This window comes from Anarhichas minor, unplaced genomic scaffold, assembly GCF_050575085.1.
Source record: "Anarhichas minor isolate MPS153535 unplaced genomic scaffold, ASM5057508v1 ptg000006l, whole genome shotgun sequence".
Lineage (NCBI taxonomy): Eukaryota > Metazoa > Chordata > Actinopteri > Perciformes > Anarhichadidae > Anarhichas > Anarhichas minor.
In genome coordinates this window covers 3,965,867-3,992,517 of record NW_027466452.1, presented here as the reverse complement: position 1 = coordinate 3,992,517, position 26,651 = coordinate 3,965,867, and the positions used below count along the sequence as shown (strand labels likewise).

The 26,651-nt window shown below is 45.1% G+C and overlaps 1 protein-coding gene across 1 annotated transcript in view; it reads left to right on the top strand.

Moving 5' to 3' along the window:
* The window catches only part of brinp2 (bone morphogenetic protein/retinoic acid inducible neural-specific 2), a 135,849-nt gene that overhangs the window by 65,631 nt on the left and 43,567 nt on the right, over nt 1-26,651 (top strand). Inside the window, exons 4-5 of the mRNA XM_076079828.1 lie at nt 1,628-1,733; nt 23,401-23,637. Coding sequence (XP_075935943.1) covers nt 1,628-1,733; nt 23,401-23,637 — 343 coding nt within the window. The remainder of the gene's footprint in view (nt 1-1,627; nt 1,734-23,400; nt 23,638-26,651) is intronic.

The window sequence follows — 26,651 nt, the reverse complement described above, 5'->3', positions numbered from 1 at the left end:
AGAGGTTATTAATTGACAGGTTTCACCACAGGCATTTCAGTTAGAATTCAATCTTTGGGGCTTTTATTTTGAAATGGGGTGGGGGGGGGAGGGAAGAGGATGCGGAATCATAATGTTAGATAAACATAAACAGGTTATTAAATGACAGGCTTCATCACAAGCATTTCAGTTAGAATTAATTTTGTGGGGCTTTTATTTTAAAAAGGGGTGTGTGTGTGTGGGGGGGGGAAGTCCTCTTAAAATCTGAATGAGAGAGAGAGAGATAGAGAGAGAGAGATCTCTGGCAAACTTTCTCATTTGGAGATTGTCCTATGTTTTATCATTTACAGCTTACATAATTATTGTCCTGCTCTGCGATGTCTTTCCACCTGGTGTGTGCAAATGTCACTCGAATCAGGAAACTTATCAGAATACCCATATTTGATTGGCTGAGCTGCATCACGTATATCTCTAAATATGTCTCAGTGCCTCTGTGTGTTTATCAACATCACTAATGAGCTCATATAAACACCTGTGTGCTTGGGTGCATGTTGGTGATTGGAGCACCTGTGTGTTAGAGGCTAATTAAGAGAGATTAGAGTGAACAGTGATTTTCAACAAAACTACCTGTCAAACATATGCCCTTTATACCAAAACCATGAGACTAATCAATAAAATATGGATACCGTGAGAAAGATAAGACAAGAAGACTTAATGTGCTATTACATGAGCTCTCTGTGTCTGTCTCTCTACACACACACAAGATTTGGAGGCATTGTACTCCTGTCTGTCTGTCTGTCTGTCTGTCTGTCTGTCTCACTCTCTTCTCTCTCTATCTTTCTGTCTATGTCTATATCTCTCTCTCATACAGTCATTCAGGTCTATGAGATTTTGAGAGGACTTTTCCCTTTCAAAATGTTCAGCTTTTTCAGGAGAGGGGTGCTTTGACTTTTCATATTTGTAATCTTTCAACTTTTTGAATTATTAAGCTATTTGCAATTTTCTTTTGAATGGGATCTCTATGGAGAAAAGACATTTCAACTAGAAGGGTTTTCAGCAGTGCAGTTTAAATGCTTTCAGGCTTCAACATTTTTCAGACGGGTAGTCTCCCATTTCTGTATTTTCAGCAATGTTTATGTTATCATCATTCCAACGCATTTTCAGCAGGAAATGCATTTTCTAGTTATCTTTAACATCTGATGCGCCCACAAATCTAGTTGTTTTTCAACACACACACACATACGTGTATCGCCGGTCATTATCCAAACAAGGCACTCGACTTAGCTCGACCTTTCCTATGAGTCTCTTCAAAGTTGAAACCCTCCCTCACAAACACCTGTGCTTCTCTCGCTCTCACTCTCGCTCTCTCTCTCTCTTCCCACCGCTCTCTGTGAGGCATCTGCGGCTGCAGCTGTGGGTGCGAGGCAAAAGATGGTGTTAGCTCTCTCCCCGCTGTCAAGAGGCCTCACATCCAGTCCTCCCACCTGCGTCCGCCTGCGTCCACCTGCCAGAAGCCGTGTGCGTGACTGCCAGAAACGGGAAACAAACATCTGCCTCATTCACCGCTAATGTGGCATTGTATTGAAAAAAACGATACAACAACAGCAACATATATTTTAAATAGATCTGTCCTTCCTCTGTTTCCTAGGTAACCGAGACAAGGACGGGCCCTCTCGGCTGCAGTAACTATGACAGCTTGGATTCGGTTAGCTCGGTGTTGGTGCACAGCCCGGAAAATAAGATCCACCTAAAGGGTAAGGCTGGATAACACACCCACTCACTTTCACACACACACACCATCTCTCAGGTATGTTCATCTTAAATCTGTGCACGCACACACATCCACACACATCCCTGAAGAAAAAGGTCTGCAGAAGGATTTGACAACACATTGCAGCCACCTCCATCCGCCACCCTGCCAAGCCTCTGACCTCCTGTGTGTAGTAGTTGGCCCGGGATGACCCTTTACTTTACGCTGCAGTAGTTTATATGTCTGTTCTGCCTGACCGGCTCTCAGTCTCACGGGGGAAAACTGGTATCTTGCCGAGCTGTAGATGGACCGTATCCAGCCACGCTGACCCCTCCCTGACCCCCTTCCAACTGCACCTGGAACACTCGGTGCAGAAGGAAAACTATAGAGGTAATCCGTGGACAAGCACTTTGTGTTAAATAAAAGTTGACATTATATCGGGCCACAAAAAGAAGTCTGGGCAACATTCTTGGCTTAAAAAACAGACGTAATCCTGTGGGGAGATCATGCGTTCGGTCGTGTGTGCATCCGTATGTCTGTCCACGGCTAATCTTGCATGCAAATGCACTAATCGGGTTAATATTTGTTTCGTGCACATAGTATATGACCGTATCTATCATGGTTGCAGTTATTCACATTTATTGACCGGCTGGCAAGAGATCACCCAGTGCTTAATTATTCAGAGAAAACAGAGAAATAAGATAGAAACGATAGGGTAAAAATATCAACAATATATAAACAGTAGGGTGATAAGAGTGTAGAAGAAGTAACACTGACACCAGCTCAAAATAGAATAGCAATAAGAGTGAGGTAAATAGAGAGAGTAAGTAAATAGTTCAACTGAATTACAACAACATACGATTAAAAATAAGAATAAAAATACAAAGTGTATAAGAAGTTGTGCATTCTGCTAGGCTAGGAACAGGCACACATTTTGGCCTTTGTCGTGGCTCAAAAACTGACATCCATAGAAAAGTTTGGCCTCTTTTTTTTAATTTATATATTTTATATTAAATTAAATCCTCCGATATGTTATGATCCAATAAAGTAAGGCCCGATACAAAATGAAGAAGTCCTTGTTTTAGTCACATATCGCTGCCATCTTGACTGAAAGGGAGCCGGGAGGGACAATTGAGTGAGATTGAACTCCCGTTTGTTTGGGAGTGGAGAGGGAGACACACCGAGCAGAGCTCCGCGATCTACTGAGTGCACTTTTCCTGTTGACTTTGCAACACCACGGCGCTATTCAGTTTAATGTTTTCAGTTTTGCAGCCATACATACAGTATAGTCTTAACTATTTACTTTGTGGAAAACAAACCAGTGTCACAGTGTCAGCCGGGCCCACATTCACATTGAGCAGGGCCCATCTACCAACTCATGTCTACATCTCACTCGTCAAGATCTATTACTTCACTAGCAGAGTGGTATTCTTGTTAGTCATTACCATGATACAAGTATAAAATAATCACCTACACTAAGGGTGACATCTTTCATAAGGATTGGAGCATAGGTGTGAAAGCTGTGGGTGGAGTGAATAGATATGAATAAAGGATCAACTTTAAGGTTACAGTAAGGAGCAGTCATTAGCATGGCTAATTCAAAGCATTACCAGCCAACGTTGGTGATCTTGGAAATGAGGCTGTACCTGTACTGGATAGCGTCTGATGTGTTGTACCATGTCTGCATCAGCAGGTCTGCTTGGATCCTAATGAAACCAACTAATGGCAACCCCCCCCCCCCCCCCTCACCGGTCCGTCGCTACCAAATGAGAACACAAATGGCATTAGAAACGAGCTGACGTTTCAGTCGGTTCACGCCACACAGTTTGGTTATAATTAAAATGAATTATGACTCTACTTCTCTCTTGATTTATTGCCTCAGTAAACATTGTAAACATGAGTTTATGGTCTCAATCTCTAGTTTCAAGTCTTCTTCAATACAACATGATGTTCATTTAGTAAATTATGGTCCATTTAGAGTCAGATACACTACTACATCTCACCTTATATCTCTAAAAAGGTTAGTGTTTATTGTTTTGTTTTATTAATAAGGATTTTATTAAGAAGGACATGTTTGTCCTTCCTGTTTGGTTTAGTTTGGTTGTATCTCCATATTTTTCAATAAAATAAAATAAAGACATATTTTGAAATCTCTGCAGTGTATACATGTATTACACTAAGAATGGACTTTTGGCATAATCATAGATTCAGGATATTTGAGTCGGGTGAGAACAATGTGGAAAACTCATATTTAATAAGAAATTGAGTTTATGCTTTAAAACATACCTGAAAACAATCTTTTACAGTAGATTCAGTCTGGTACCCCTCATGTTTAGTCTTATCACAATGTTAGGGTCACTGGCTCTCAGGGTCATTTCCCTTGGATTTTCAATGGGGTCAGCGTTTTTAGTTTTCAGGGGTGTCTAACCAGCTCGTCGCCATTTTCTATTAGATGAAGCGAAGCAAATATCATTTCTAAGGGAATCTGTGGATTGTATCACTTTATGTGTTAATAATCCATTAGCAGATATTACTTCTACTTCTAAAATGCTTCTGAAATGATGATTTTTCAATAAAATAAAATAAAGACATATTTTGAAATCTCTGCAGTGTATACACTAAGAATGGACTTTTGGCATAATTATAGATTCAGGATATTTGAGGGGGAGAACAATGTGGAAAACCCATATTCCATCCATCCATCCATTTTCCTCCGCTTATCCGGGATCGGGTCGCGGTGGCAACAGGCCAAGCAGGCTGACCCAGACTTCCCTCTCACCGGCAACATGTTCCAGCTCATTCTGGGGGATCCCGAGGCGTTCCCAGGCCAGCTGGGAGATGTAATCCCTCCAGCGTGTTCTGGGTCTTCCCCGGGGTCTCTTCCCAGTTGGACGTGCCTGGAAAACCTCCAGTGGGAGGCGTCCAGGAGGCATCCTAATTAGATGCCCGAACCACCTCAGCTGACTCCTTTCGACCCGAAGGAGTAGCGGCTCGACTCCAAGGTCCCTCCTGATGACCGAGCTCCTTACCCTATCTCTAAGGCTGAGCCCGGCCACCCTACGGAGGAAGCTCATTTCGGCCGCTTGTAGCCGCGACCTTGTCCTTTCGGTCACGACCCAGAGTTCGTGACCATAGGTGAGGGTAGGAACGTAGACCGAGTGATAAATTGAGAGCTTTGCCTTCCGGCTCAGCTCCCTCTTCACCAAGACGGTCCGGTGCAGCGCCTGCTTTACTGCTGCAGCCACACCGATCCGTCTGTCGATCTCCCGCTCCATCTTACCCTCACTCGTGAACAAGGCCCCGAGATACTTGAACTCCTTTGCTTGAGGTAGGCACTCCGTCCCCACCTGGAGGGAGCAATCCACTGGTTTCCGGCAGAGCACCATGGCCTCAGATTTGGAGGTGCTAACTCTCATCCCCGCCGCTTCACACTCGGCTGCAAACCGCCCCAGTGAATGCTGGAGGTCACGATCCGAGGAGGCTAACAGGACCACATCATCTGCAAACAGCAGAGAGGCGATCCCGAAACCCCCGAACCTGACGTTCTCCACCCCCAGGCTGCGCCTAGATATCCTGTCCATAAAAGTCACGAACAGGACCGGAGACAAAGGGCAGCCCTGGCGGAGGCCAACACCCACCGGGAACGTGTCTGACTTATTGCCGAGAATGCGGACACAGCTCCTACTGCAGTCGTACAGAGACCGGATCGCCCGTTGTAATGGGTCCGGCACCCCATACTCCCGCAGCACCCCCCACAAGAACCCCCGAGGGACCCGGTCGAAAGCCTTCTCCAAGTCCACAAAGCACATGTAGACTGGTTGGGCAAACTCCCAGAATCCCTCCAGTAGTCTTGCGAGGGTAAAGAGCTGGTCCACTGTTCCATGGCCGGGACGGAATCCGCATTGCTCCTCTTGAATCTGAGGTTCGACAAACGGTCGGAGCCTCCTTTCCAGGACCCTGGCATAAGCCTTCCCCGGGAGGCTGAGTAGTGTGATACCCCGGTAATTCGAGCACACTCTCCGGTCCCCCTTTTTGAAAATGGGAACCACCACCCCGGTCTGCCAGTCCATGGGCAATGATCCCGACCCCCATGCGACATTGAAGAGGCGTGTCAGCCAGGACAGCCCAACTATGTCCAGCGCTTTCAGCATCTCAGGACGGATCTCATCCACCCCCGGCGCCTTGCCACCAAGGAGCTTTTTGACTACCTCAGCGGCCTCTGCCAGGGATATGGGTGAGCCTCCCCCTAGATCTTCAGGCGCTGCCTCCTCTGCAGAGGAGATGTTGGTCGGGTTTAGGAGTTCCTCAAAGTGCTCTTTCCACCGCCCGACGATGTCCCCTGTCCAGGTCAGCAGTTCCCCCCCCCCTGCTGAGAACAGCCTGGGGTAAGCCCTGCTTTCCCTTCCTGAGCCGTCGGATGGTTTGCCAGAACCTCCTTGAGGCCAACCGAAAGTCCTTCTCCATGGCCTCCCCGAACTCCTCCCATGCCCGAGTTTTAGCATTCGCGACCACCGCAACTGCAGCCCTTCTGGCCTGCCGGTACCTGTCAGCTGCTTCGGGAGACCCCTGCGCCAACCAGGCCTTGAAGGTCTCCTTCTTCAGCTTGACGGCTTCCCTCACCTCCGGTGTCCACCACCGGGTTCTCGGGTTGCCGCCACGACAGGCACCGATGACCTTCCGGCCACAGCTCCTAGCGGCCGCGTCCACAATAGAGGCTTTGAACATGGTCCATTCGGATTCCATGTCCCCAACCTCCCTCGGGATGTGTGAGAAGTTCTTCCGGAGGTGGGAGTTAAAGACCTCCTGGACAGGGTCCTCCGCCAGACGTTCCCAGTTCACCCTCACTACACGTTTGGGCTTGCCGGGTCTTTCCAACCGGTTCCCCTGCCATCTGATCCAACTCACCACCAGGTGGTGATCAGTTGACAGCTCTGCTCCTCTCTTCACCCGAGTGTCCAAGACATACGGCCGCAAATCAAATGATACGATTACAAAGTCGATCATTGATCTCCGGCCTAAGGTGTTCTGGTACCAGGTACACTTATGAGCCACCTTATGTTCGAACATGGTCTTCGTTATGGCCAAACCGTGGCAAGCACAGAAGTCCAATAACGAGACGCCATTCGGGTTCAGATCAGGCAAGCCGTTCCTCCCAATCACCCCCCGCCAGGTTTCTCCGTCATTGCCCATGTGAGCATTGAAGTCCCCCAGGAGAACTATGGAGTCGGTAGGCGGCGCCCTTTCCAGGACCCCTCCCACCGACTCCAAGAAGGCCGGATACTCTGAACTGCTGTTTGGTGCATAAGCACAAACCACAGTCAGAGCCTTGCTCCCCGCAACCCGTAGGCGCATGGAGGTGACCCTCTCGTTCTCCGGGGAGAACTCCAACACAGCGGCGCTCAGCCGGGGGCTCGTGAGTATCCCCACTCCCGCCCGGCGCCTCTCACCCTGGGCAATTCCGGAAAAGGACAAAGTCCAACCCCTCTCCAGGAGCTTGGTTCCAGAGCCAGCGCTGTGTGTGGAGGTGAGTCCAACTATATCTAGCTGGTATCGCTCCACCTCCTGCACCACCTCTGGCTCTTTCCCCGCTAGCGAGGTGACGTTCCACGTCCCGAGAGCTAGTCTATGCTGCCGGCGATCGGCTCGCCCAGGCCTCCCGCCTGACCCGCTGCCCGGTCTGCATTGCACCCGACCCCGATGCTTGTCCCTGCGGGTGGTGGGTCCACAGGGTGGCTGCTCCATGCTGTTTATTCGGGCTGAGCCCGACCGGGCCCCATGGGCGAAGGCCCGGCCACCAGATGCTCGCCGACGAGCTCCCCGGTTTCCCTGGTCCGGGCGAGGTGGCTGAAGTCCGTGGGCTGCTTATCATTAGGGTCATTTGAACCGCTCTTAGTCTGGGCTCTCCCCCGAGACCTGTTTGCCTTGGGAGACCCTACCAGGGGCTAATGCCCCGGACAACATAGCTCCCAGGATCACTGAGCCACTCAAACTCCTCCACCACGTTAAGGTGGCGATTCGCAGAGAAAACCCATATTTAATAAGAAATTGAGTTTATGCTTTAAAACATACCTGAAAACAATCATTTACAGTAGATTCAGTCTGGTACCCCTCATGTTTAGTCTTATCACAATTTTAGGGTCACTGGCTCTCAGGGTCATTTCCCTTGGATTTTCAATGGGGTCAGCGTTTTTAGTTTTCAGGGGTGTCTAACCAGCTCGTCGCCATTTTCTATTAGATGAAGCGAAGCAAATATCATTTCTAAGGGAATCTGTGGATTGTATCACTTTATGTGTTAATAATCCATTAGCAGATATTACTTCTACTTCTAAAATACTTCTTAAATGATGATCAAAACTTTCTTGAAAATGGTTTTTTGCACATACCGGAACATTACAGGCTTGTGGGCAGACACAAATATTAAAAGAGCATAAATGAAAGCAGAGAATATCTCAATAGCATTATACTCCCCGGCCACCCAGCCTTAAGAGGATAATCACTAGCACTGATCTGTAACCTGCTCCAAAAAAGGAGTCAAAGGGGGACAAAACTTTCTCGTAATTTAATTTAAATTCGTCCTTGGGACTGTCCTAATCCCGAGTGTGAGGTGTCACACGTTTCATTGAGCCACCGCTTCACAGTGGCTACACTTCAGATTTCTCCAAAGCTGAAGTGTAATTTGCTTTGCCATTGTACGGCCAAAGGTAATAGTGTTGTTGGAATGCAGTCGGCGTGCCCTGTGCTTCTGAAGTGATGAGTATTATCAGCATGGGATCTGGCTGCGGTGCGCCGTCGAACAAAGTGAGAAAAATAACGGCTCTTTGTAAAACTCCTGTCTTGGATAAGGCCTTGAGAGTTTTCTTTTCTGTGTATGAATGTGTTTTATATACATTTATTGAGGAAATAACCTCCCATGACGCACCTGAAAACATTTAAAACTGAAGTTAAGGCTGCATTACATGTCTGTAATAACATGGTGTCAAACCATGTATGATGTGACAGTCAGTGGTCAGGCGGTTCTCATTCTGTACTGTGCTGTATTTCGGGTACAAACCACACAATCAGCTTGTACGTATTCTACATAAACCTGACCCAGGGAGGGTGTCGTAGTAAAAGAGGTCTAGCGAGTTCGGTTGGACGGGTGGGTCTTAAAAGCACCAGATATTCAACTAGGAGACAACCGTTCATGTGTGAAACCCTGCAGTCAATGTTGAATAATTTGTCACGTAACTTCAGTACAAAGTAACTCCATTCTGTAGTTATTTCAACCTAATTTGTTACATAACTTCCATAGTTATGTTTACCCAAACGTTGACTTTTATGTCACGTACATTCTGTTCTTAAGTTATGCCATTTCTATAGATATTTTAACCCCAAAACTGACTTATTTGTCACTTAACTTCCATAGCCAAGTAACGCCATTTCTGTGGTTATCCTAACCCAAATGTTGACTTGCTCTGTACTTATGTAACACCAGTACCATAGTTATTTGAACACAAATGTTATTTTTCATCTTCTGTTTTTAAGTAATGCCACTTCTTTGGTCATTTTTACCCACACCCCCATCTTTTCTTAAACCTAACCAGGTAGTTTTGATACCTAAACACTATTCGCTGAAAAAGAACAAAATAACTCTTCGTAAGATCTCATACTAACCGTTGTCTAAGGATGTGTTGCACTGGTGGAGAAGAGCTCACAGAAAATTATCTCTCAGCTCAGCATTCCCCCGCAGCTTCACAGATTGTTCAGTGCCAGTGGAAAAAAAGCACAATTTCACACCGCGGTGTTAGCAGTGGTGTGTGGAGGACCCAAAACAATAAGAAAATATTAATAGCACAGCTCTCAACAATGTGAGACAATGCTCTGTACTGTGACACAAATAAAGAAGGAATGGTTAAACATGAAGTTAGATGAAAAAAAAGAAGTAGCCCTTGACTAATAAGAGAGGCGGTCATGGAGATATAGACTTGATAATGTTGTAGACTACAGTACAGGATGTTACGCTATAAGATGAACAGAGGATGATACTGATTGGATTCCTATTCTTCTGTTTTAAAGGTCTGATAGCTGCATGGAAACACCGATAGATATCACCTGTTTCCAGCAAAGGCCCATCCACTTTCAATCAGAGAGAGGCAAAAGCACAAATATGAACATCTCTCATGTTAAACAACTGTTGTGTTTCAAAATAGACAAATAATAATGTGTTTGTGTCGGGTCCCTCACATTAAGAGGCTGGCTAAGAAAATAGATTTTAAGGACAGTCAAAGTATTACATTGAGCTATAAATAATCTATATCTGTATTTGTAGTTCAAGAACAATGAGTTTAAGGAAGATATATTTGTGGGTATGTTAAGGCATTGGTTGTAGATTAACTGTAACTCTTTGCTGACATTAAATTTCCTAAATGCACTATATGTGTATGCACTGTCTATACGTGTACAGCGCTTTTCTAGTCTTTCCGACCGCTTTCACACTACATGTCATCATTCACCCATTCGTACACTGATGGCGGGGGCTAAGTGCCACCTGCCCATCAGGACTAACTAACATTCACACACTGCAGTAACTGCTACGGGAGCAATTTTGGGCTTAAGTGTCTTGCTCAAGGACACATCGACATGCGACCAGCGGAGCCGGGAATCAAACCGCAGATTCTCTGATTGAAGGATGACCCTGCTCTCCACTTAGCCACAGTCGCCCCGTTACAGAGCTGAAGTTTCAATCTATCTACTAATGGTGTGATTCATGATGCGTTTGCTTTATGTTGATTTTGTAATGGGATTGGAGAACCACCGCAATGTCCGAGGGTAAACTTAAGCCTCTCATTCCAGACAATTAAACTGATGGGTTCCATTTGACTGGAATTTCAGAACTCTTATCCCAGCGGCCCAATCAACAACAATTAGGTCATGCAAGTTGGTTCTGGCTTTTGTAGGGCTGAATAAAATCGGTATCTAGGTGCCTAGTGCAATCAATTGTTAAGGAATGAATGTGAAGCTATTTTTAAAAGGGTATCTCTGTAGGAGGATACATTCAAATGTAACCGTTAATATTTGGCTCTGTTCCAAGTAAAGGCCTTTCAATATTTTGCATCACAACTATTCATACTGGCAGGGATGGTAATTTCTGACATTTTCTCAATAAGAGATTTGAATAGATTCACGCAGGCAGAGAACCAACTACAAGGATCCTATTGACCCAGAGAAGCATCTGGGTAAATTGTTCTCCAGCCTGAGCTGCTTTGAGCTATTCTATTGAGTTTCTTTTAGAAAATTAATTTTAGTTCCCTCTAGTAAACAGATACGCAGTGTATGCAGTATGTCTAGCTAACAGATAAGATAAAGAGGTTTTTATTGTCATTGTAGTGATACAACCAAATTCCGTTCGGTAGCCCTCAGCCAGCGAACAACAACAACGATAAACAATATACAAGACAAAAGTACACAAAAGGAATAAGAACGTTACTAAAGTAATACAATTAAAAATTTGTGCAAACATTTGTTTTGACAGTGCAGACAGAGTATAAAGTGTATCATTAGAATCAGAATCATTTTCAGCAGCTTGATGGGGGGTAGCTGTTTACAGTGGTGTGTGTGTGGGGGGGGGGGGGGGATGGAGGCTACAGCTCTGGGGAAGAAGCTGTTCCTCAGTCTGTTTGTGCGCGTTTGTATTGTTCCGTACCTTCTCCAACAGACTGTGACCTGGGTGGGTTGGGTCCTTGCTGGTGTTGCTAGCCTTCTTGTGTAGACGGCTAGCATATACCGTGTCCAGAGTCAAGAGCTTGGTTCCTATGATCCTCTGCGCTGTATTAACTACCCGGGCCAGGTCTCTCCGGTTCTCTGCTGTGCAGCTGGTGTACCACACGGTGGCGCAGTGGCAGAGAATTGTCTCCATGGTGCTCCTGTAGAAGTTGACTAGGAGCTGAGAGCAGAGTTTGGCTCTTTTGAGTGTCCCCCTCTCCACCGTTTATGTGGAGAGGGGGAGGTGTGGTCTTCCTGGTTCTCCTGAAATACACGATGATCTCTTTGGTATTTATAGTGTTATGGACCAGGTTATTGTCAGTACACCACTCAACCAGATGTTGTACCTCCTCTCTGTAGTGCGCCTCCTCGTTGTTTGATATCAGTCCTACTATAGTGGTGTCATCAGCGAACTTTACTATAGTGTTAGAGGAGTGGATGTGTGTGCAGTCATGGGTGTAAAGGGTGAAAAGGGCCGGACTGAGCACACAGCCCTGTGGTGCTCCTGTGTTCAGGATGAGGGTGGAGGATGTGCGGTTGCCCATTCTGACGGTTTGTGGTCTATTTGTAAGGAAGTCCATAATCCATGAGCAGAGTGTAGTGGATAATCCAAGGTTATTGAGTTTGGGGGACTATTGTGTTGAAAGCGGAGTTGAAATCAACAAATGGAATCCTGGCGTAAGTGTTTGAATGCTCCAGATGGGGACCACAGACTGTTGCAGTGAGAGGTTAAAGATGTTGGTAAACACCCCTGCTAGTTGGTCGGCACATGACTTCAGTGTGCGGCCTGATACCTTGTCTGGTCCTGCTGCTTTGGTGATGTCAATCTTCATCAGAGTGGATCTCACCTGGTGGCGCTGTAGGACGAGTACGGGGTCCTCCCTTGGTGGTGTTGTTTTAGTTCTCACTCTGCTGGTGTGGTTGTCAAAGCGAGCAAAGGACTGGTTCAGGACATCAGGAAGCGTGGCGTCATGGCTGTGAGGTGCTGTTTTTGTAGTCTGTTAAGACTTTAATGCCTCTCCACATGCTGCGGGGGTTGTTGCTTTCGAAATGCCCCTCGATACGCTGCTGGTATCTGCTCTTGGCTTCTCTAATGCCCTCTAATGTCTAGGGCTTTTATTGTGAAAGGTAAGAACGAAAGGAGTGGATCTGGTCTGTTGCACCTCCGTGTTGTGCAACATAAGTGTACGTAGTGAATATTATTTGAATTATTCCCTTCCCCAAAATGTGATTGCTTGACATCTTTACCACGTGTGAAAGCTCAGAAAAAAATCGCTTCAAATTAAAAGAATGCAATTTCATAATATTCAGAATTTATGTAAAAGTAACATACTGGCGTGCAAATTAATAGCGATCAAATTAAGTGCGTAAAAGCCTCAATCCCTGCATGTACACCTCTCCATTGTAGGAGGATGAAACGCTCTCACTTCACAGCCCTTTTGTGTGTTCAGCCTCTCCACCGCTGATAAATCATGTAGGAAAAGAAAAAGCTACCGTATCAGAGTTATAGGACAGAAACGTGTTGCATCAATTGATGGTGATATGGTAGAAACTCTGAATCTCAGAGCTGTACATTCTCCAGCCGTAAAACGTCTCTTTGTGTTTTCTATTCCCCGAATGCCTCAGTGCTCCTCTGTCCTCCCTCTCTCTGATCTCTGACTCTGATTGCATGTGTGTCTGAGTGTGTCGTGTACCTTTCGGCTTTGCCTGGGTGTTTGCGTGCCTCTGCGAGTTGAAGACCACTGCTTCGGTGCCAACAGTGGCCATCCTTCCCTCATCATTAGTGATTGTCAAAAAACAGCCTGACCTTAGCCTTGACTTCAGAGCCATGCTTCGAAGTGGAGTTGCAAAGTCATTATCATTTGTGTCGGGTTTTCTGCGAGGCGTTTTTAGCGTTCCTCTTCGGGTTATTTGTCGAGCAGCTCTGTTGTGAATGTGTGTGTTTGAGTGTGGGTGGTGTGCTTGAGTATGAGTGCATTAACAACACATCGAGAGTCCAGGCCGCTAAAAACGCATAACAGAGACACAAAATGCACCAGTTAGATTAAGCAGCTTTCAGTTTACATAATCTTCTTTCACAAAAACAAAGAAAGTGACCCCCGCTCTCACCGCAATGCTCTGTGTGGACAAAGGGTCACGGAGGACAAACTCCACCCGAATACCGACGCTTGGTCGGTGGCTCTAAGCTTGAAACTATTTCACTCTATGTACCCCTCTAGCATCAGTGTTGGACGTTTCAGGGGTGGCTTGTCAGTTTCTGCTCAATGCAAAGTGTCTTTTCAAAAAACACTTCCAACGTAGGTTTACTTGGTTTTTAGGTTTGCTAACGTAACAAAAGTACTTTGTCAGGTTTTAGAAAAGGTCGTGGTTTGGGTGATAATGATTCTTTTTGTTACGTAAAATAAGTAGGCTGCGTTTGTTACGTAACGGGAGTTAGTTAGGAATGGCAGTTCCGTAACAAAACTACAGTAAAATAAGTCAGCGTTGACTCTTGGTTTCACACGCCTCCTCAGCAAAAGTCTGTTTGTTTTACCCATCAAACCTCCCCGTCCCACCCGCCCTAAGAGGACTTTCTCGCTCTTTATACTACGTCTTCTAATAATGACGCGGATGGGTTTACTTTGGAGTTAGTTGAAAGCCTGTCAAGTCCCATACAGATGCTAAAGGACCCCCAGGAAATATACATGTGACTTTCACTGTCTCACACATCCATGTTTAGAGACCTGCTAGTGGTTAACACTGAAACTTGAGTGTAAAAATGATTACATCAGGATAAATAATAAACTTTAAAACTACAAGATTGAAAAGATCAGAATGTAAATTGATGTCCATCCTGTCTGTCTCATTTATCTGTACAGAGTACAGAGCGTAGTCCACAGTGTCTTAGTTGCTGCTTTGAGTGCACGAGAGGACACAGAGATTTAGCCCCCTTTGAAAACCATATCTCAGCCATCACTTTGTTGAGCACACTGTCCACTTACACACCATGTCGTTTTATGTGTGCAAATGAGTTCCATGGAACGGCATGTAAAGCGGAGCGGCGATGAAAGAAGGTCGGAAACTTGGGAATGAAAACGGCAGAGGGGTGAGATTGAATAAGTACAAGGGGATGAACAGAGGATGGAATAGAGGATTGACGTTGGGCATGGGCCAGGAAATGTGTTGCTGAGGAAACCCAAGGAGTGAGACTCAGGATTGGTGCAACATCTCAGTGTGGACTCTTACTTCATCGCCCTCCTGTGGTTCCTGTGATGAGAGAAGGAAGGCAAGAAAGTAGAATAGAGGTTTTGGGGGGAAGGCTGATATGAACAGAGACAAATGGGAGAGGTGGTAATAACTTTTAGTTTTTTCTTTAAAATCCAGCATCATTTTCATTCCACCTTAACCACACATTACTCAAATCAAAATTCCATCACTGAACTGTGTCTACAGGCTCTGGCACTGTACATAGCCTCTTGTCTTCGCTTGTTTTCGTGCCATGCATGTATACAGTTCTCTGGGAACACAAGGCCTTGCCTCTCACTCCTATCTTTCACTGCCCACAGCAGGCCTTTCCACCTCACTGTCACAAATTAGACATCATTTATTCAGTGAGTGCAGTTAGTGACAGTGTGGGCTCCATGGTAACGTAGCGGAGGGTAAATGACAGGAAGCAGACATATTTTCCTGCCTGAAAGTCAACTTCGCTACATACCCATCTAAAACTCCTACCTTCATACCCTTACTTTCCACATTACTACATACATACAGTGCACACTACTTCCTACATAGGCACTGAACATTGCCATTAGATGTAAATTGCGAGGTGCAGAATTGTCCGAGCCACAGATGTGAAGCTAAAACAAAAAGCTTTATTCCACCTGTGGCTGGAAATAACAAAACTCACATTGTAAATCCACCAGACCTTAATCTCGCCTTTATACTGGCAGGTACAAAATGGCCACTTTAGTCCTCCTCTGAGACCTTTACCGGTACTTTAAGGGTCTACAGCACAAAGAACTGATGCCGGGGCGTTAGTGGCAGTTGCTTTACTTGTAGCCAGGTTTCTACCCTCAAAGGACTTTTGCAACAACCACTACTATTTGACAATGCGGCTGTAATCCCCTATTCCTTTTTCCGCATTCTGCTGTAAAAAGTACTTCCATGGCATCTGTCCTCTCCTGTAACCACCAGCTATAATGGCAAGAATCCTTGAATGTGTCTATCGTCTTATGGACACCCTCTGATATTCTCCCCAGTCCATCCTTATTGACGAGGCGCTTTCCCAAGGACCTGCTGAAGGCTTGCACATCATTCACAATGTACTTGTTACATTTGCAAAACCCTCCGTCTGTGTTCGACCACGGCTCACACTCTCACCGTCTCTGCATGTCGAGTAAATGTAACACTGAAAACCTGTGCAGACCTGCAGAAGGATGACTCAATAATTAATAAATAAATTAATAATGAATTAATAAATTCATGAAAAGTATGTAAACATACAGTATGTACACACAGTTATAGTCCGTTTTAAATACAAGCAAACATTCCCCTTCAATTCCAACTCAGTCTGTTCCCGGTGACGGAAAAATGCGTGTACAATAGATGTCCCTGGAACACAATATGGACATGCTCTCAGTGTATTACCCTGTCAAAGTAGTTTCTCTGTGTATTAGCTACAAAGGTTTTATTAATGAAAGCACAAAAATGAATCTGCAGGCCCTGCTTTCAAGTCAGAAATGACACCATTGCCTGCTGACAGCTGCTCGGTGGCCTTCTCAGAGGGACTCCAGGAAAACCTCTAACAACCCCCCCCCCCCCTCCATCACAGCACCCCAAATGCGCCTTTAGAACTCTGCTGGAATTCCATCAATAGCGGCAGCAGGGCCTAGGGACAGATGCTGTACGACTCTTGTGAACTCCTGCAGGGAGAGAGGTCTGTCAAGTGCCTCCTACTGCTTGGGCCCAACACTGGGCAGTCACTGAAACAAATTCTCAGCACACCACCTGTCACTGTGTAACACGGCATATAAATGGCTCACCGAATGCCCCGTCGGTGACTCCTGTGACATCACGGCTCTAAATGTGGATCTCAAATGTAAAGGTTGTTTAAAGTGAGGGAGAGATTTAGAAAGGAAGAGGTGGAGTGTAAGATGAAACTTCATCCTTTGAAAGAGCACTTGGGGCTATGGAGGCATTTTACCCTTTTCACACGCAAATCCATCTATTCCCAACCTTACTGCCCTGCATTTTGCACTCGCCCGCCATGTGGCTGAATGTCTGCGAAAGAACACAAAACTATCGCAAGAGAACACAAAATAACCCCCGGAACCCCCGGCTGAAGAAAATGAGCATTTCCTTCCTTGCAGCAAGTCTGCAGGAAATTCAAGTGACAGCCAGAAGGAAAGAAAGAATAAAAGACAGGCAGGCATAAAGATAAGCAGAAAGAGAGACAGCACGGTATGTGTGATGCAGCATCATCAGTGCCAGCCCGTCTACTCTACCGTGTATTGAAGCTAAGTCGCCGCCAGAGCCAGAGGCTCTGAGAGCAGGAGCACCCTCTCCAAGGGTACCAGCAGCAGCAAAGCCTCCACAGCAGGGAGCGCATTCCGGCAGGAGTGGACCGAGGCACTCGGACACACGCTGACAACAGAGGGGCGGTGGTCGAGAGGGAGGCTTAAAAGCCTTAAATTGCCTAAAATGGTCTCTGCTGGAGATTGAGAGATAGAACGAGAGAGGACCGCGGGTCTGTTATTTCTGGTCTACTGGGATGATCCAAATCTGTGGCTGGATGGAAGGAAAGCCTCCGTCAGAAGGAGACACAGACAGGTAAATAAGACACAGACAGGTCCTGAAATTCATGGTAGGGACCGGAAGAAAAATGACTTTTAGCAGGCAAAAACACTAACTGTAATTTCATCCATAATCTCTTAACTTCTTTCCTATCATCAGATAGATAATAAACACTGATGGCAACCACATCACTGAGAGTCACCAGCTACTAGCAGATACTTTTTACATGTTACGTCTGTGACGCCTACGTAATGATGTTTACTTTGTGGTCATTTGGTTGCCCGAGTTAGAGCGGCTGACGTTATATTCCAGGGTAACAGTTTGCTGATTGAGTTAATTTGTTCTGTGGTCAAGGAAGGATTGCTCAACAGCTGAATCTCAAGGATGCTTCGTCATACAATTCGAACGACAGTTCCAATGTCGGGCATCCTTCGAATTCTACAGAGGACTGAGTCCTTTGTTTAGAGGCGAGAATGCATGTGTGCATCATTTACGCTCAAACACTCACAATCCACAGGATATCCTGTCCAAGATTTGGAAAGAGGGTTAGTAAACTAAAAAAGTAATTTGAAGTGAGAAATTGCCAATCCATTTTCTGAATCTTCACTTATATTAGATCTATTTAAAACCAGAATATTTTCACATTCAACCCGATAAATTAAGGCTTTATTTCCACCAAACCAGAGTTGGTGATTGTTGGACCAGAACGATTAGGCTAACCAAGATGAGTTTTGATGAGTTTTATTTAGTTTCTGCAGAGTTTGAATAGTGTGTTAAAATTGGCAAAGTAAAATTGCTTTGTTTTTCAATGTAGTCAGGAGGAGAGCATATTCATTTAGAAATTATAAGAATTTTGGTTTTAATTCTTTTTTTGAAAAGTACATGTTTTGAATCGGTGTATATTGTTTTCGAGGAATCCAGAATCATAATCCTACTAGAAATGGTCCTTATCTTCGTTACTTCTTCGCCACGTTAGGCAGCTGAGAGCTGCTCAGGTTCTGAGCAAACTCATAGACATTGTTGTCAAAAGTAGCATAGAAGAGTAAAGTAAAGGTAGATAATTGTACACCACTCAGCACAGCTTGTCCATAATGTGGCACCCCAGCAACAGGGACTTATTTACCTTATTTACCTCCAGCGACAGGGACTTATTTACCTCCAGGATTTCCCCTGGTTCATGCATCTGATCTCTTGAACCCCTCACCCACCAGCAGACCTGTTCCCCATTCCCTCATTATCTCCCCTACACATACACCAGCCCTCGTTCCCCAGTCACCTTCCGGATCATCTAATGCATTATGCAGTCTTGGTGTTCCTGCCTCCCTCTCCCTGACCACAGCCTGTTCTCCGTTTCTCCCGCCTCCCCTCTTCGCCTGTTTTCTTTGCCCCCGCTGACAGATCGATCACCTGTCGCCGAACTCTTCATTGAACTTTTACCAAGGAAGCGATTGATCTCTTTTAACTGCGCCGCCTCGGAGTCCTGCTCGCGAGTCCGCACCTCCGCGCTCGCAACGTGGCAGCATGGAGGATCGGTGATTGATTGATTCATTGAGTGATTAAATGAGTGTCTTAATACTGCCTCCACAGAGCGCTACGTAATTAATAAAACGACGCCCATGTTAGATTGATTATAATTCAAGTTAAAATAGGCTATAAATCAAACTGGAATACAATGAAGCAACCTGGAGGCGTAATAATGGGTGAGTTAAGGAGAACGTTTTCTTCATCACCGTGTCCTTCTATGTGCAGCACTCAGCTCTACATCCTATGTAATACATAAGCAGTCCTGTTCTTAGTTAACATACTCTAGTTGGTTGGGAACCATAAGAGGAAATATGCAGTTGATTTAAAGTCACCCTGTGACTTTATGCTTTATGCATTTCCTTCTTCCTAAAACATTTGCAAAGCAAAGCAGATTGTTTGTTTAACATTTCTCGTGCAGTGCACGCGTCAAAAGCTCACACGAGCAACGGCGGGGAGCGAGCTGTACCCAGCATGCCGTTCAGCGGTGTTTCAGTTAATAGGGTCCCCTCTCTGCACAGTGTGTTCATGTCACACTGCTCATACATGTGTCCAGTAGATCACACTCAACACTGCACTTTTTGGGGTTCTTTATTTCCAACGTCCTCTTACTGGTTTCTAATCTACTGTACATTTTTACTGTTCTTTTATTGTTTTATTGTATTACACCTTTTATTCATTTATATTACATTTATTTATTTTTGTGGATACCTGTATTGAGGCAGATAATAACCCGACGACCTCTACTGTGAAGCACTTTGTGTCAACTCCTGTTGCTTTTAAATGTGCTATATAAATAAACTTGACTTTACAAGGGTCAGCATACACCCGCCAAGTGGGAAATTGATCGGATGAACGATTGTCGAGAAAATTGGAAGCAGCAAGCTGAGAAGAGGAGACATCGACGAATGTTTGGCTCTGTCCCACACACCTTGATGTACACACAGAGCAGATCGTCTCCTCATTAATTATCTAAGATAACTACACAACTGCTCTGCTAACCACTGGGGCTTGAATACTGCTCCAAAAAATATTCAAAAGGAAGAAGACAGATTGAACGACGCCTTGTAACATCAAACCAAAGCTGGTCCAGAAGTGTTGCGGAACTTTTCACTCCCATAGTTTATATATTTCATTTACAATAACATATTATACTGAAGCAATAGCTCAAGACAGGCCAGGGTATAAATGTTATTTTTCATAAATAAATAGTAATGTTCACAATAAAATAGACCCTCTGTGCTGGCTGCTATTTATTGTGCAACTATTGAGAAAGTGTCCAGTGTCAGTAGGTTGACTTTGATAACTGCTTGTTTTGGGTGGAGGTGTGTTGCTCTTCTCTCTCCGATCCCTGAGGTTAAGTTGCCAATAGTTCTGGAGAGAGGTTTCACTTACGGCCATCATCTCTCTGGTGTCATGACCTGCAACAGATTGTGGTGCTGTGGAGGTTGTGGTTAGTGTGTTACTGCTGCGCTCCTGTTTGTTTGCACATTCTGGGTCACAGCGTGGAACCTCCTCTTTACGAAGCGCTGCAAGTCATTGAGCAGCTGGATCTTTTTGTGCTCAATCCACTCCACCATAGAAGTTAACTCTAAAGGGAATTTTAGCAGGATTGTAGCAGCTACTATTGTTACTATATATCTTTAACCTGATTGTAAAGCCCTCTGAGGCAAATTTGTTATTTGTGATTTTGGGCTATACTAAATAAATTGCATTGCTCCCTGGAAGTGATGCCCCCCTGGGACCCTGTTGTCAAGCAACCATGACAACACATTCATTTTTTTTCTCAAATGCAGAGTGATTGCTTGATTTGAGCTGCCCATTTAATAAATGATATACACAATACTTAGAAGTGACCTCCCGCTCATTTCAATGAAACAACAATATCACCCATTTCAATCCATCACAGCGAGGCCTTTTGGTTGAGACCTAAAAAACATCTCTCACAAAGTTAACTGTGTCTAATACTTGGAATACAGCCACGCTTTCAGTCATGCTTGAAAACAAACAGAATCAGTTATTCTCAGTGCTGTATGTCACCGTATACTCAAAAAGACTCTTAACAACAAGGAACTACTTTTACTACTACTGCTACCACCACGGCGGTACCAAAGAGGATACAGTATAAGCCCTTACAAACCCAGAGGCAGTGGACTGGGAAAATGGCCACCTGTACTTTCCACAGAGTGACAGAGCGATTGTAACTGAAGGAAAAGTAGAGAGAAACAGGAGAAGTAGAAAGACGGCTCAACAAACAGCGAGGTGGAAGGGAGACACGGAAAGTTGGATAGCGATTGGTGTTGGGAAGAGTTATTTAGCTGTCTCCCAAACTGAAGAAAGCCCTGCCAGGTTTACAACTCATACACACACACACACACACACACACACACACACACACACACACACTAAAACCTCAAAGCACCTGCCAAAGCATGGAAGAGGAAAAATGTGACTAATTGCATTGCTTTCCAAGCCATTGAGAGAGTAAACACCGGAGAAGAGACGTGCATATTCATAGCAGGATTGACTTGGCTGTTGAAAGTCAGAGTGAGGAGAGAGGGAGCTTCTTGGTGATTAGAGACGGACAGACAGACACGGACCAACTGACGGGTTCAGAGAAGCAGCGTGAACACTAAAAAGCCTTCTGCTGGTTCCCAACGAATGACAACGCGCTTTTAAGATCGCACATGGGCTTTTGATTTGGTTTAATAGTCATGAGACGGTGGCACTGCACTTAGCATAGCTCTTTTTTTTTTAATAATTTAAATCATGAAAGAGAAGGTGAAAGTGGGATGTTACCCCCGCTGTTAGAGGAGGTGGAGACAAACAGTGTTTCGCGTAGCTTGGGAATTTATTCCTGTTTGACTCTGTGGGTCGGGTCCTCATCAGAATCATAAACCGTTTATTGCCAATGTATGCTGCACATACAAGGAATTTGTCATGGCGGGTGGTGCATAACATTAAACAATAGCATTAAACAATCAACACAGTGCAAGAAATATAAACTATATAAAATAAAGGGCACAACAAACAGATAACAGGACTATAAACAAGTATGATGAAGTGTAATGTAAAGTGTCAAGTGTGTTTAAATGAAGAAACAGAGAAGGGATGTGCAGGGTAGTGACTGGTAGGAAACTGTGGGGATGACAGAGTCAGTGGGGGTCCCGGGCTTTGTTGATGAGCCTGACTGAAGATGGGAAGAAACTGTTCATGTGGCGTCAGGTCTTGGTCCTGATGGACCTCAGCCTCCTGACAGATGGAAGGGACTCGAACAGTTCATGTCCAGGCTGAGAGGGGTCGGCTACAATCTTTCTTGCTCGCTTCAGGGTCCTTGAAGCGAACAAGTCCTGGAGGGACGGCAGATTGCAGCCAATCACCCTCTCAGCAGAGCGAATGATGCGCTGCAGTCTGCCCTTGTCCATGGCAGTGGCTGCAGCGTACCAGACTGTGATGGAGGAGCAGAGGATGGACTCAACGATGGAGGCGTAGAAGTGCACCATCATTGTCTTTGTCAGGTTGAATTTCTTCAGCTGCCTCAGGAAGTACATCCTCTGCTGAGCTTTCTTGGTGATGGAGCTGATGTTCAGCTCCCACTTGAGGTCCTGGGTTATGGTGGAGCCCAGGAAGCGGAAGGACTCCACAGCGTCGACGGGGGAGTCACACAGAGTGATAGGGGCTGTTGGGGCGGCATTCTTCCTGAAATCCACAACCATCTCCACTGTCTTTAGAGCGTTGAGCTCCAAGTTGTTCAGACCGCACCAGGTCACCAGATGGTCAGTCTCCCACCTAGGTGGACTCAACCCCACCAGAGATGAGTCCAATGAGGGTGGTGTCATCCGCGAACTTCAGGAGCTTGACGGACTGGTGACTGGAGGTGCAGCTGTTGGTGTACAGGGAGAAGAGCAGAGGGGAAAGAACGCATCATTGGGGGGAACCGGTGCTGATGGTCCGGGAGGCTGAGACGTGTTTTCCCAGCTTCACGTACTGCTTCCTGTCAGACAGGAAGTCTGTGATCCACTTGCAGGTGGAGTCGGGCACGTGCAGCTGGGAGAGCTTGTCATGCAGCAAAGACAGGATGATGTTGTTAAAGACAGAGCTGAAGTCCACAAACAGGATCCTGGCGTAGGTTCCTGGGGAGTCCAGATGCTGGAGGATGAAATGAAGGGCCAAGTTGACTGCGTCGTCTACAGACCTGTTGGCTCTGTAGGCGAACTGCAGGGGGTCCAGGAGTGGATCAGTGAGGGTTTTTAAGTGAGACAGGACCAGGCGTTCAAAAGACTTCACGATCACAGAGGTCAGGGCGACGGGCCTGTAGTCATTAAGTCCTGTGATCCTAGGTTTTTTTGATATAACTCGCCTTAGAATAGATTTTAGGGTTTGTGAGAGTCAAAGTGTTCTTGGACATGAGTTTCTGACAGGGGATTCCTGTCCTTCCACGAGTAGAAATACAGAACGTATATATATATATATATATATATATATAAATAATATAGATGGCAGTGGCGGGCCGTGCATTTTATACCTAGGCCTTCACTGTTGTCCTGCAGCTGAAATACCACCTTATAACTACATGATGAAATATTTTGAAATTGAAGTAATACCTTACCATGTGTTCCTCTCTCTTTTTTTTTCAGGCTTGCAAGATGTCCTGCCAGAGTTCCTGCGGGGGCGTTTTGTGGAGGCAGCCCTCAGCTATGTGGCGTGTAACTCGGAGGGCGAGCTGCTCTGTCGCAACAACGACTGCTGGTGCCGGTGCTCGCCCCGCTTCCCAGAGTGCAACTGTCCCTTCGCTGACATCAAGGTCATGGAGGAGAACCTGAAGAAGAGCAGAAACGCCTGGGACAGCTTCAACCAAGAGTTCATGGAATCAGGTACGGGCTGGAACGATATCGGAAACTCTGCTTGTGACGAGGGCGTTTTGAATCAGCTTCTGTTTAAATGCGTGCATTTAGCATTTTAAACAGTGACAAACACAAACACAAACACTTTCAACCAACAACTCGTCAACTCCTCGAAAAGCCAATGTTATTTGCAAAGAAATGGAGATATTGAGAGTGTGCATCCCAGAGGTAGTAGTAGACATGGTACAATAATACAGAAATACTAGTAGTACTACTACTACTACTTGCACATTTTCATCCTGCCCACCTCTCGTTCACATCTCCTATTCTGTCACTCTTTGCCTCTTCTATACCTGCCGAAGCTTTGCTAAGCTAAGCTAACAGTATTAACTGCTTTGTTTTTCAATGTGTTCAAGCTAAAACAGGATGGTATGTTGCGCTCTTAAACACAAGACATTCCCTGTGAGTATGTGTTGCTTTTAGCTTTACTGTTTGCCACAGTTTTGTTCTTGACACGACCACTGGATGGTGAAAAAAGGGCAACATTTTCTAATTCAACACATTGGCTAATGTGTCTTGTGTGAATAAATGAGTCCTCAGCAGCTTGAACTGTGAATACATTCAGCAAAGAAGCAAAGGAAAGAGAAGTTTGCCTTATAAAGTGGGTTATGAGTTGGAAATCCCAGAGGTTGGTTGTAAAATATTTGGACCAGTAAGGGCTTCTTTGCGCACTCAGATCTAATGTTGTCAATGTAGATGCATGAAAGGCGGTCGCACCCTGAGATGAACATAAATCAAACTTTTGGAGCACAGCAGATGCTTGTGGAGATGTTAGATGTCAGTGCAGCTCTGACTAAAGAGGCCTTTCCCCAACAACAAAACTGCATTTTGAATTAGATTTTGAAGAGAACGTATTTTGTCGTGGATTGAATTTTCACAAATACGTTTCAAATGCGGAGGTCCTCGTTGGGACGGGGTCAGGGTGGTGGACGGGCTATAATAAACACAGGGCTTTTAACACAGGAGACTGCCGTTTGTGAACCGAGCACTTTTTTTTTTTTTTTACCAAACCTATCTGTGAAGTTTTGTCAAGATTTGTTTTGTTTTGTATAATTTATAACGTTAACCACGTGTTTCAAACTGTGGCCACAATCCAGGAGAAAATACATTTCCCTTGTAAGGTAATTGAGCATGCAGTTTAGTTGTATGGGATTGTAGTTTTGTAGAAGACAGGGTTGGTCAATGATACGGTTAGCGGGTTATGGTCGCTTGGCAACAACAGACGCTACCTGGCTTTGTGACCTTGAAAGCTGGCACAAGAGTAGACACCAAGTGCCTGGTAGACAGGCCTCGAGTTTTCCAGGCGGTGAAAGACCTGGCAAGTGTCCTCGGCCTAAGAAGGTGGAATCCAGATACCAGCAGTAATGCCAACAAGAGCAAAGAAGCCTGAAGAGCCCTGAACGTTTCATCAGATCAAATGAGCTGATTAGTTACAGTTTAATACAGTCCATCAGCTCCTTAATACCACACCAGAACCTTTTTGAAGCTTTTAAGGTTTGATAAATTAAACAATTAAGTTTTAGTCTAAATTTTCTCCAAAGTGTTAACCTTTAAAACAAGCTTTTCCAATAAAGCCCTTCAATCAATAACTTCTCTGAGAGCTGCTGGACCAAAATGTCTTCATTCCTTTGAATCAACCTAGAATTAAATTATTCTTTGAGGGCTTATTTGATAAAAGGCCATTATTATCACATGGCGGTGCTGTTTGGCTCGGTGTTGAGACAGGCTGAGGATGTACTGACTGTGTTACATAAGAGAGGAGCTCTGGACAGCTGGACTGACACTGTGGTGTGAGACTGTTCAGTTCCAGATGTGACGGGTGGGATGTTGATGATTTATAGCTCCAAGCTGGATGCAGTTCATTCTCAACAACAATTTGTGTCACGCAGTGTGTACCTGTGAAGTGTTGCGTCTATATTCATGATTACTTGTGATATTTACTGACGAATAAGGTGCAGTCATGGATGAAGTGTGATGATAACCTACCTGGATTACAGCTCAGTTGCTGCTGTTTTTTCTTCATCAAGACACATATTAAATATGTTATATTGTACATGTTTGGCTGGGCTGGGCTGTTGTTCTATGGAAGTAAAGACAGAGCAGCCCTTTAACATCTAATGATCAGGGTGGGGGTGACATTGTCTTATCAGTTAATTCTCTTCATTTTGACTGGGTTGCTTTGTCAAGTAAGCTCTAAATTAGCAAGCACCTGAAGTGAATCCAACATATCTCGGATAACAACATGTGGTTGACAACGACCAAGTGGCTAATCAGGAGAAACAGGAAGATTCCCAGTGGAATGGGCTGCTTGTTGGGCCGCAAGTGACAGGCTGGGAGAACACAATAGTTTTATAAATAGACCATGTAGGATGCTGAATTAGTTTCCTTCAAAACTCCGACCACCACAAGTTCGTTTACGACTTTTATTCAACATCAACTTCACCCGACTTACATTTAGCAGGAGGCTAGCTTGACCACGACTACCTCCACTGAGACACACTGACCCCCGAAACTCTGACGTGCAATTACGTAGGACATCACGCATGACTTAGAAAGCACCACGGGCTACACTGGCAGTAGCCCAGGTAAAAGATACGAGTGAGAAAGAAAGAGAAATACAAGTAGATTCATAATATAAGATGCCGGGTAGAAGAGTAAGAAGAGGAGCTGAAACGGCCAGAATAATAATAAAACATGGCCAAATGTGCCACACTTCTCCCTTTTACAATGTTGTCATATTTGGGGAAATAAACTAAAAATGTGAAGCTACACTTACTTGTGCTGAATTAAAAATGATGATGTTCCCGTAATAATACGCTGTGAATATCAATGTTGTAGATCAGCGGTTCCCAAACTTTTTAGGCCACGCGCCCCCTTCTACATCCCGACTGGGTTCACGCACCCCCAATCCCCCACACCTTAAAAAAAAAAAAAGCAACAGAGCCTATTTATAGCCGCATAAAAATCGGACCAATGAGAGAACA